The 12,239-nt window shown below is 38.6% G+C and overlaps 1 protein-coding gene across 18 annotated transcripts in view; it reads left to right on the forward strand.

Moving 5' to 3' along the window:
* kcnma1a (potassium large conductance calcium-activated channel, subfamily M, alpha member 1a) overlaps positions 1 to 11,296 on the forward strand; it is a 132,090-nt gene extending 120,794 nt beyond the window's left edge. For 14 of the 18 annotated variants that reach the window (XM_081725119.1, XM_081725102.1, XM_081725103.1 and 11 more), the window contains 6 exons: positions 882 to 1,012; positions 2,995 to 3,189; positions 3,633 to 3,751; positions 4,074 to 4,298; positions 5,721 to 5,749; positions 7,075 to 11,296. In XM_081725119.1, the coding sequence (XP_081581245.1) occupies positions 882 to 1,012; positions 2,995 to 3,189; positions 3,633 to 3,751; positions 4,074 to 4,298; positions 5,721 to 5,749; positions 7,075 to 7,226 (851 nt within the window). In that variant the 3' untranslated portion in view covers positions 7,227 to 11,296. The remainder of the gene's footprint in view (positions 1 to 881; positions 1,013 to 2,994; positions 3,190 to 3,632; positions 3,752 to 4,073; positions 4,299 to 5,720; positions 5,750 to 7,074) is intronic. The other 4 variants (XM_081725111.1, XM_081725114.1, XM_081725115.1 and 1 more) reach the window with 1 other exon arrangement.
* Positions 11,297 to 12,239: the final 943 nt, after the last annotated feature.

The raw sequence follows: 12,239 nt of genomic DNA on the forward strand, positions 1-12,239 counted from the left end.
CTCAAATACTCACTGCTGCTGTGGTTTAACGGAATACTTCAAATACTTGCTGCCATTGTAGTTAAACTAAATACACTCAAATACTAACTGCTGTTGAAATTAAAATAAATACCATCAAATACACAATGCCATTGTAGTTCAATTAAATACCATTAAATACTCACTGCTATTGTAGTTTAACTAAATACTCAAATATTCACTGCCACTGCTGAAGTTAAACTAAATTGCCCTCAGTCAGTGCTGCTGCTGTTGAACTAAATCTGCAGATTTTCTTTCCAAATTTGCCAGTGGTGCAGAATATTTTTGCTTGTATTTGTGAACTTATATTATACCTGCCTGTCCTCATTAGTAGGAGACATATATAAGTAGATTTTGTTGACAATACTGGAATAACAATCATTCCTCACTGATTATGCTTTTCATTGCTATTTTTACTTATGATATATTCCATAGCTTATGTATTTGGTTTTAGCTGAAAATGAATTGTCATATTGCAAATACTTTGCAAAACTATTCATGGTGCACACTTTTCAGGTACAGTAGTGCTGTATTCCAGATATGTTTACTTGCTTTTTAAAAATCTTCTTTTTAGGTTATTGAAAATTGTTGGTTCTTTCAAACTGCATGATCTTTGAAGTGCATGGTTGTTTATTTCATTGTTTGTTTCATCATTATTTTCACTGTTATCTCAAATATGGGCACAACATGTACAGCATTCAAGCAGCTGTTCAATACTGGGATAGGTTATTTAAAGTAGGTTAACTAAACTTCCTCTGTTGGAAAATCACATGGCGTGTCTATAAGCTCTTGCGCTTGGCATGTCAATAAAATGGTTGCCCTGCTTTTAGCATCGGTTTTAATGATGTTTCTCTGTGCCACAGTGAATGACTCAAATGTTCAATTCCTGGACCAAGACGATGATGATGACCCGGATACGGAGCTGTACCTGACCCAGCCGTTTGCTTGCGGTACTGCCTTCGCTGTCAGTGTGCTAGACTCCCTCATGAGTGCTGTGAGTTTAATACAGAGCACCCACAAATATGTCACTCACAAAGTGGTAGCACAGCTCCTCCCACTCACATATACAGTTAGATGTAATGGCAGTAACTTTTTTGTTCATCCAAACATTTTTTTTTAATTCACCAGAGGGCAACTGCATAACAGTAAGGTGTTGCTTTTAAACCAGAACGTAGTTGGGTATTATGTATGTGCATGTGGATAAGTACGGTCATGATAATACTGGCATTTCTTGGAGTTAATTAAAAACAACATTATTTCTAATGTGGAAAATGTGTGACTATATACGTGAAGTTAATTGAAGGAGGGAGAAAGTTGCTAAATGTCTAGTTTTAAATATGACTAAACTATTGAGCTGTTTTGCCTTTTATTCATTATGGAATAGAAAATAAAGGAATAAAATGAATGTCATTTTTCAATCTTTGACTTTTACTGCTATTACAAAGTGATTTGCATTGTCAGCAAGGTTTGTGTGTGTACTCTGTTAAAGAGCTTAATGATAGAGTGAACAAAGTGCCTTGTCAGAAGCTTTAGCAGAGTTACATTTTTCTCCCATCATGGGGTGTTATGCAGAATTACATGAAGGTGTCTCCTGATCTGTGGAAGCTAATCCTCTGAAACAGTGCATAGGAGAGAAGCAGCCTCAGACTGTACTGCGCTTAGATGTAGGACTCCAGTGTTACTGCTAGGCAGAGGTTCATAAATGAAACGCCACATTGATCAGACAGTACTGTCAGCTGCAGTGACATCAAAAGGAAAGTTGTTGCCAAGACTCTTCATATAATGTGTCATGCAATGAACTTTCAAAAGGCTTATTAGATCTTTTAACAAGGTAAGTGCTCGACTTCTCTGTAATGGCATGCCCTGACACACAAGGTGGCTTCCTAAGAGGTCCAAAAGCTTTAATCTCTAAACAATGTCATCTTGGTTAGAGGGAGAGATGAGCATGTTCTCCTCTCCTTCTTTCTTCACCCTTCTTTTCTCCCTTACCTGTGACCACTGCTACCCCCTTATCCGCACGATGGCTTCATTCCCGGCCCTTTCACTCTGAGTGAAGTTAGAACAAAGCAGTCTTCAAGTGCGCTGCACTCTGGGCAAAGGTGAAGCTGCCTAATACACAGTTCTCATCCATCATTCAGCTGAATGGTGCTGTCAGGATTCTGAAGAGGTGTCATTCTGGCGCACAGTCCGAATAGCACATTCCTCTCAGGCCAGCTCCTGACACACACACACACACACACACACACACAGAGAGAGAGAGAGAGAGAGAGAGAGAGAGAGAGAGAGAGAGAGAGAGAGAGAGAGAGAGAGAGAGAGAGAGAGAGAGAGAGAGAGAGAGAGAGAGAGAGAGAGAGAGAGAGAGAGAGAGAGAGAGAGAGAGAGAGAGAGAGAGAGAGAGAGAGAGGTATCTGGCTCTGGCAACAATACATAGTCAGCACCATGCAATCATGTCGAGGAGTGGATGGGTGTCAGCTCTGTACTGTAATAACAAGGTGACAAAGCACAGACTGACCTGAAATTTTCTGTCTTGATTTTCTTCTCTGTACTAAAACTTATTATTATTAATTGTTTCATTTTTGTATATATGGATTACCATATAAGATGAACTGCATCTGTGAAGCTGTACATTTAGATCTCACCCGCTGATTGCAATCTGAGCTACATAAAGATAATTAGTTCGAGTAATGATAATTGATATAAGAGAAGTCTTCTGGCACTGCCATGTGTGAAATGCTCTCCTGGTAAGCATGGCTGGTGATATCAAATGGATGTTGTAGAAGAGAAAAACAACAACAACAACAACAACAGCAGCTGGCTTAATTGTGTTCCTGTGTCTCTTCCCGTCTTGGGGAATGCGATGTGAAGCGACAGCTCAGGGTCTAGATAACAAGGCTAGGAGTAGCTCCAGAACCCTCACTGTCTCCCGCTGTTCCTCTAATGGCGCTCCTGTCCGTATCCCCCGCCTTATCTCGGCAGACGTACTTCAACGACAACATCCTGACGCTGATCCGGACGCTGGTGACGGGAGGGGCCACGCCGGAGTTGGAGGCCCTGCTGGCGGAGGAGAATGCTCTGCGTGGGGGCTACAGCACTCCACAGACGCTGGCTAACAGGGACAGGTGTCGCGTGGCCCAGCTGGCCCTCTACGACGGGCCCTTTGCAGACTTGGGGGTAAGTGGGCGCTTAAGGGGAGCTGACACGTTTTGTCACTCTCACCAGCAGCACGGCGCCCCGTGTTCACTGCCTCCGCCACTCGCTAATGCAAACTGAACCCACTGTGGAGGAGGTCCAGGCACTGCGCCTGTGTGAATGCATGAGTGTGTGGGTGGGTGTGCGGGGGTGGGCCGGTGGTACAAGAGGCAGTTGGGTGAAAAAATAGGGCTGTCTCAAACTATTCCTTGTATTTTTTTCATGCATTATCAGGCTGCATAACAGGGATCCATATTTTTCTGTCACAATAGCTTTTGGGTCACACACAGATCATACAAATTCAGTGGATATTTCTGTGGTTCACATAGTCCAAAAGTAAAAGGCTATGTGCTCCACAGGTCAGGTTTTGTTTTTTTGGTGTATTAACTGCTACCCAAAGTACTAATTTTTCTTCTCTCTTGTAGGATGGTGGTTGCTATGGGGATTTATTTTGTAAAGCATTAAAAACATACAACATGCTATGCTTTGGCATCTATAGATTAAGAGATGCACATCTAAGCACACCAAGCCAGTGCACAAAAAGGTGAGCTCTTTGCTCCAGGCCACGTGTCTTCCAAAGGGTTTCCACTCCAAACAACCCTTTCACATGCTCCAATCTTTAAATTTTCTAACCTGTTCATATATTCAATATATATTGACTGGTGCAAAGGTTGTGTTGCTGTACAGTAATGCATACATATAGGGTTGTTTGCTACTCAATTCAAAACATACATTTAAGAAGAAAAAATGCTAGATTAGGCGCTGTTAAGATATCATGGCCATTTTACTGAAAGTTAATCATTTTTGATGATTACGTGTTATTGTCACACACTTCCAGTGAATTCAATGTGCTAATACTTCCACAGATATGTCATCACCAATCCGCCGTATGAGTTTGAGCTGGTCCCCACAGACCTGATCTTCTGCCTGATGCAGTTTGACCACAACGCGGGCCAGTCCCGCACCAACCTGTCCCACTCCTCTCATTCCTCCCACTCGTCCAGCAAAAAGAGCTCCTCTATTCACTCTATCCCTGCCACCAACCGGCAGAACCGCAGCAGCAAGTGCCGTGAGGCACGGGACAAACACAAGTAAGATGCCCTGCCCCCCCGTGGGCCATTTCACCCTCGTGCTGTGCGTGCTTCCTGTGTGTGCGAGTGTGTGTGTGCGTGCTTCTTGTCTTTTGAGCATATGTCAAATAGAAAGGAAAATGTGTGTTTTTTAATTTGTTTGTGAGTTTGCTGTGTGCTCATGTGCATGTGACTCTTGCCCCCAGCTCATATTGAAATCATTGGTTCATTGCTTATGTCCACCACACGTTTACCTCAGAACCATAACAGCACAAGTCTGCATATGGCTGTTCCATTATGATGATGCAACCAATCACCCACTTTAAAGCAATTTGCTTTTCCAAAGCAAGCCTTGCAAAATTCTATCTTTATTTAGAGTATACAAAATCACTTTTTTCCAGTACTGGTAGATGGTTTTAGATTTATCTAATAAGTGTCTTGATGTTTTGACTATAGATGTTTGGTTGTGTGTTTATCCACTAATATTTGTATATCAAACATATACAAATATTTATTTTGTGGTTTGTTCTCATATTTGAGTGATAGAAGTCCATATGACTATAAACATTTCTGACATGGCCTAAGTCCTTATGTCCAGTTAGAATAGAACAGAACTTTCATTGCCTTCCTGGGTGGTCTCATCTCCATTTGTCTTTAAGTGAATTGCATGTTCATGTTTTAGTTTGTGTCGATTATTTTTTAGCTATGTTTTTGGTAATATTGAATTTGCTAGTTCGGGTGTAGAGCTGATAAAATGTCACAACATTAAGGTTCCACAACATCCCGAGATCCTTGCAGATGCAGCAGCTGTGCTGGTTCTTTAAATAAATTCATTTTGGATCAAATGGTCAAATGAAGGAACAAAAAAAAGCTTTTTACAGGGTTGTTTGGAAAGACCATCCCTTCCAAAAAGCCTGCAACTGCAAGGTATTCCAGAAAGTTTTTAAACATTTTATTTTTAGAAACTAAAGCATATAAATATCTTCTCTCTAGTAGAAAAACATAGGGTACCTAAATTACATAATGACAAATAATCTTACATATTACAGATATTTTTAGAGTAAGACAGAAATCCTTTATCACAAAGACATAACCATTAGTATTATTTACTTTTATATATATATATATATATATATATATTACAGATAAATTTCTATCACTAGAATACAGATAATAATATGCTCTTATTCCTGTGTGTAGGTATTTCACAAAAAGCAATATTATACTTAAATAGATATTAAAACATTTGTAGTTAAATGAAGGCTTTAATGCTAGGGAACTGTTTGAAAAAAATCCCAAACCCTAATTTGACTGAATGTGACCTTTTTTTTTCTAAAACTCCAATATAACATAAAGGACATGGTCATGTCAGTAACCTTGTTTTAGACATGTTACTTGCCTTAAGAAATGTAAAACTTACTTAGACCACTTCTTTTTCTAAAGTGCAACAAGGATGAATAGAATGAGCCAAGGTATGCAAGTTAATGATTATGCATGATATAGCACCTGTTGTGAGATATTTTAATCATAACTGTCCTTGTGGAGCTCTGGTATGAGAGGGGATGTTGATTTTACTTTCAGAGGAAGTCATGCCCACATTTCACTGTTGCTTTCCAGTAGAAAGCAATTGGCTGCTTCTGCTGCCTAACTCTTGTCATGCTTAGGATCACCCAAGCATTGCATGTGGTTGATCATCCTCTATCTTTTTAACTCTATACCTGAGTTCATCTGATCAGTTTCTCTGGACACCCCCCTCTATTTGTTTGATTTCCTCTTCATGTATGTATCATTTAGGTTTTGTAGACAAATTGCATTGTGTGAGAGGTCTGTGTGTTTGCACATTATTCCTATACATCAATCTGATGATTCATTAACTCCAAATTTTCCATGTGAATCAGTGGAAACAGGATCTGTACTCCAGATTGAGTGCTTTTCCCCACTTTGCGTAACAAACTGCAAGTTGCTGAACTCTAAATTGAGGATTGGCCCAATCAAAACTTCCTCAGGAAAGTTGACAGCTAAATGTCCTCTCGGCAGAAGTCTCATCAAAATGTACGAAAGGGAAACATGATGAGAAGCCCAGTGCTTCTGAAATTGGTTCCCTTAACTCTTGCCATGCCGGAGGATGGCTCAGGGCAATACAAGTGCCAGTATCAGTAGTGAACTCGGGGGAATGGAGCGAGGTGGCTGACTCCTTGCTCCACGGCAGGTTCAGCTGCACTCACATCAAACGCGCGCGCTCTGACACTCCAGCCTGCAGGCCTCCGCCGGCTGACACGCCGCGCTCGGCAGCAACTTTCACGTTGGAGTCGGAGTTAGGAATGTCGCAGTGCTTGGAAATGACACTGCCTGTGGGAACTTGAGCAGGATGAGGACGGAAATTCGTCCCACGTGTGGCTTAGGTCCTCTGTAATTTGGCACGCTGTGTCTCATTTCCCAGAGTCATGCGACTTGTCGGACTTCAGAGTGGCTTGACCCCACCATGATAATGAACACAAAAACACAGCATGATGTATCCCATTCCTTTAGCCTACAGTATGTCCCTTGATGTGTTTAGAGGCTGTAAGTGCTTTTACATACATTTTGCTGTCTTATAGAGAGGGAAAGATAGCATTAGCAGACACCCACAACCTGTATTTTCACCCTGTGGTTGTTGAATGTCATTTATCTTCTGTAGATAGAAAGAAGGTTTTTTTGTTAAACAGAGAACTGGGATCAGTTGTGCAGGTATTTTTTGTACTAATGCTGTCCTTTCCTGTCCTGTCCCCTGCCTCCTTTGTGCCTGGCTGTCTCACAGAAAAGAAATGGTTTACAGATGAACCGCAATACGCCTATCCAAGGAACATTCAAATCAAGCCCATGAGCACTCACATGGCCAATCAAGTCAATCAGTACAAATCCACTAGCAGCCTGATTCCACCTATCAGAGAAGTCGAAGATGAATGCTGAAGGCCTGGCGTTGTATGGCGGGGAGGAAGTTGGAACATCCTATCATAAAAGATGGGTGGTGATGGTGATGATGATGATGATGATGATGATGATGATGATGATGATGATGATGATGATGATGATGATGAAGATACCACTGTACTTCCCTTGCACCACAACCCAAGGGTTTTGTTGTGATCATGAAAACTGGAAGGGACCTCCCATGTGTATACCTTTAATGTTACTTCCATGTTTTTGGAAATTTTTAATTTATAAATGTATACATAGTGATGTATAAAGACAATCAATTAAGGATTGTACAGCCCCCTAGCACTTTTTGAAATTATGTTATAACAGTAAAAAAAAAGGTACTTCCTGTAATTCTTTGCAATATCTCATGTCTGTTGTGACCTGACTCTGTGCAGAAGGGTTTGTGTTATGGAGGATGAGGGTCACAGTCATTAAGCTCGTTCTAACATTACCCAAAGAACCTCGTCTGAAGTGTCTGAAAAGTCCCACTAGTTGAGTTTCGCACACTCTCATCTGCTTCTTTTTGCACTAAACATAATCAAGTTAATGTTGAATAACTTGAGACATCAAATGTTGCTCTGGGTTGCTTGCTGGGTTATCTCTGGGTAATAGAGTCTCTGCTTTTCGCTGAGTGGTAAGGGAACCTGCTGGCTGAGAGGGTAGCGCGAAAGGCCCTGTTCGTGGAGATGGGTGATGAGTGTTGGCTTGACAGGGGGTGCATGGACCTCAGTCGTGCATGCTGTGTGCCAGGGGCGTTCATTTGACAACTGAGTACATGTTGTGCACAACCTAATATATAGTGACCGAACGTGACATCCTTTCCATCCATATGCACCGTCCAGTTCATCATATATGAGAATGTATTTGCCATATTCATGTAATAATGCGAAAGGTTGTCCCTAGCTTAGCCCTTAAAAATTGGCAATACATTGTGAGGATATGCACTACTTTGGTCAATGTCTTTCCATCATGCTTGACTGCTGCTGTTGCTGTGGTTGGAAAACTGTGTGATTAATGCTCATAATGTGTTCGTTTCAAAAAGGCACAGGACACAAATGCAGGTTTGTGCCTGTGGATCTTTTATTAATATAAAATGAATGAAATACACACTATACTCATATGTTGATAATCCTACTATGATTGAGCTTTCAATTCATATTTAACATTTGCTCCCACTAGAACAAAAATAAGTATTGCTTCGAACATTGATATGTGTATGGTTTAATATGCCACATATTGCGAAAAGTGGGCATCCATGGTTCCTCCCTCTGAGTGTAGCCACTGCCTGACACACTGTTGGCACAGAGGCAGAAATATGTGCTTGGATGTTCTCTGTGACCAGCCATGGTGCCTGAAAACTGTAGAGAGACTTAGACTGATGGACAAAGCAAGCTCAATCATAGTTGTCAATTATCACCAAAAAAGTGAATCTTGAAAATTTAATGTGTTGCTCTGGTACTAGACTGGACAGAATGAACTACACTTAACAACTGGAATGGGTGTGTAGCCTTTATGTTAAGTGGGAGGTATACAAATACACATGTTAAACAGAACTTTGAACTTTGCTTCAAATATTCTGTCAAATTTATACATACTGTACGTACATACTTATTTTTTATCCATATGAGCGTAATCATTTTGTACTTATTTTTATACATATCAAAGAACTTTATTTCTAAAATTATCTTAAATGCATCTTACCAAGATTACAGTGCATACCAGTTTACTTTGGTGTTCATTTTCCCCTTGGCAACAGAACATATCACATTGCTTTAATAAGCTCAAACAAAATGTCTACAAAATGTCGATATTATGTTATAGGAGACAAACTGAGTCAAAAAGGTACAACCTCAGCAATCCATTTTTTTTTTTTTTTTTGTGGAACGTACTTTGATGCTTGATACATGGGCTGCATTGGAGGACTGCTTTGTAGCTAAATGTATTTAAAATAGTATACTATGTAACTTTCATCGGCTAATATTTAAATATCGGTACACTCAAATTTAATTCCAAGTTAAAAGCGAATGTGAAAAGATTCATGGATGGATACAAACAGTAAGGTGCATGATGATGGGTCATTGCTAATGGTTTGTATCTACTCTTTCTCTTACATGGGTAGAATTGATAATGTAATTGTTGATGCTGACCTAAATTAGGTCTCAGGAAACAGAGGAACATGCTGATGTATATTCAAGTGCGTACATCTATAATTCACTCAAAATGACATTTAAAATGTCCTCAGTCAGCAGTGAGCAAATGGACATGGTTATAGACATAAGACAAAAAGACACTGACAAAATTCCATCTGCTAAGGGAAAAAAAACAGATATATAGTGAAGTATGTTGTGCACATTCTAACCATTATAGGACACATTTTATTTTCAGAAGAAAAAGGATCTCCGCTTTAATGTTTGTCTACTGGATGTAGTATGATATTACTGCAGCCAACTAGGCTTTGTCCTGAAGTGATTTTTTGAATTGTGAATACATTGATGTTACACTTTGTAGCAAGTAGATTTCTTTAAAAAAATGTATGTACAATGTATGTAAAATTGGATTGTCAATGACATACTTGCTAGCCTGAAAAAATGAATTCTAATCTAAAAATCAATCATGAATCACTATCAGTGGATAGTTGGAGTTAAAAGTTCATATTATTATTTTTTTCATCAATGATTTGTCTATGTAAGATCCTTTTCCTGTAATGAAGCTCTTGCAGTACATTACAAAAAAAGCTGAATGGGTGAAAGCAGGTTTCATTTACTGACAGTTTAGAAGCTTTTGGAGGCTAGTACAAGCTTTTTTTTAATACTAAATTATATATATGAATTCTTTAATGATTCTTTAATGATGTCAAAGTTTACATTCCATTTTTCAGCTTTTAAGTCAGTCATTTGCATGAAAGTCACAATCATTAATTTATTTACATTTGCTTTGTAAATTAGGCTTCGGAGATAGCTAACATGAAAATAATAATAGTAATATTAAAAAATTAATCAGGATTTCTCATTTAGGAGAAAAGAAATCAATATACATTGTTTTATTTTTCTAGAACTTGAGATGTTTTTTCACCCCTAAAGTCTGTCCACAAGGTGATCAGTGAGGGTTGTTGTTTAGCTTGACTTTTTGACTTTCTTCTCCAGTGCAACAAGATTCCTATTAGTACCATGCAGTACCATGCAGTCTATGTGTGCATAATGGAAGGGGAAGACATATCCTCTCCATGTGAGTCTGTCTGAAGTGCCATGGTGCTGTCTCCTAAGTAGCATCATTCAGTCATGTGGTAAAAAGAGGCTGATTCATTTGTGTACAGTGGCATCTAATACTGGCATGGAGAACATCCAAGCCATCTATGCCTCCATGCCAGTGCTGTGCCAGGCAGTGGCCAGACTAAGGAGGAACACTCCAAGGCCCACTACAGCGAAAAGTGGCATCTACACTGGCGAAAAGGTGAACACATGCATAGCCCAACTGTAGAACTCATAAGGTTTTAAAACATATTGAAACTTTAAAGCAAAGGATTAATAATACAAAAACATGGGGACTAATAAATTAACACTGACTGAAAGATGCAGGAGGGGCACTAAATGAGTTTTTTAGTTTGTATGATCATCTGTCTTATTTGTTCAAGAGTATTTTAGTTAAACTATATCAGCTTTAAGTACAACCTTACTAATATATGTCATATAGCACTGTCATCTTGCAGAATTCTGGCAATTTTATTCTAATGTATACAATAAACTGTATGAGGGAATTAAGTCTTAAGATGAAATTCCATCAGGTATTTTTTTTCAGTTAAAAATTACAGGACATTACATTTATATTTAATTATTGGCATATTCATTACAGGAAAAGGGAATTTATCATAGCAGATTTAATTATTTTAACTGTTTTAGATAATGGATAAATGAAGAAATTGATGGTGCTGAGTTGATCTACCTGACTCTGTCAAATATAACCTGCTGATAAATATACTGTCTTGTACAAAAGGTTTGTACATAAATTGTACATGTTTCTTTTTGTATTTTCTCAAATTAAAATGGATGTATTTGTGTTCTAAATGGTCATTTAAGTATTTGTTGTTTTTTCCACTGCTGCAGTTCATTGCTGTCGTAATGCAAGCAAAAACCACAAAACAGGACCTTCACTTAACAGCCAACACTTAATGAAGCAAAAATGTAGGCAACAGAATTAATGGCAGATTTTGGTCTATTTATTTACTAGAAACTCAAGACTTCAGTATATTTATTTACTAGACTATATCTGTGTGCATATATAAGGGAGTCAATGGTCATGGATTTTCTTCCAAGGAAGCACATGTAAATGTAAGTTGCTCTGGATAAGTGTGGCAGCCAATTGTTATAGACACATACAAAGCTGTTATTCTCTAGCATACGTTAGTCAGAATTACTAGCACCATTGATACATATGAATAAAGAAGCTATATGAAATAAATAGCATGAATAATGAATTGTGATACAATCAAACATGGTGAAATGTTATGCTTTCATTTTAAAACAGTAACTCCACACATACAGTAAATCTGTACAAATGTTTTCAACTGCTTTAGGCTGGATATTGCAAGTCCAGCTTAACTGATTTCAAGTCAACTGGAAGATCTACAAAAACAACTGACTGAAAACAAAAGGAAAAATGGCCATTTGTTTTTCTGTACATGAATACGGTTAGCAAAGATGCTCTGAACTGGAAGAAGTACAATGTCAGATCAAAAATACAAAAGGATTATACATGGAGTGTAGTGTTTTCCAACGTTAATTAACATTTAAAGTAAAGGCTTTAAGGAACATTTTCACTAAGTACTAAATTTTGGAATATTGATAACGTTCCTAATCAAATTACTTAAAATTTACAGGATAAAACATTGATATCCACTTATGTTTGAACATTACAAATTTTGCACTCATGATTTCATGCAGTGTTATTCCTCACACTAATCAAGGGTGACAATAATTCTGAAAGTAAATGGAAATCTAACCCTTATTG

Source organism: Electrophorus electricus, chromosome 12, assembly GCF_041902795.1.
Source record: "Electrophorus electricus isolate QZ-2024a chromosome 12, ASM4190279v1, whole genome shotgun sequence".
NCBI lineage: Eukaryota > Metazoa > Chordata > Actinopteri > Gymnotiformes > Gymnotidae > Electrophorus > Electrophorus electricus.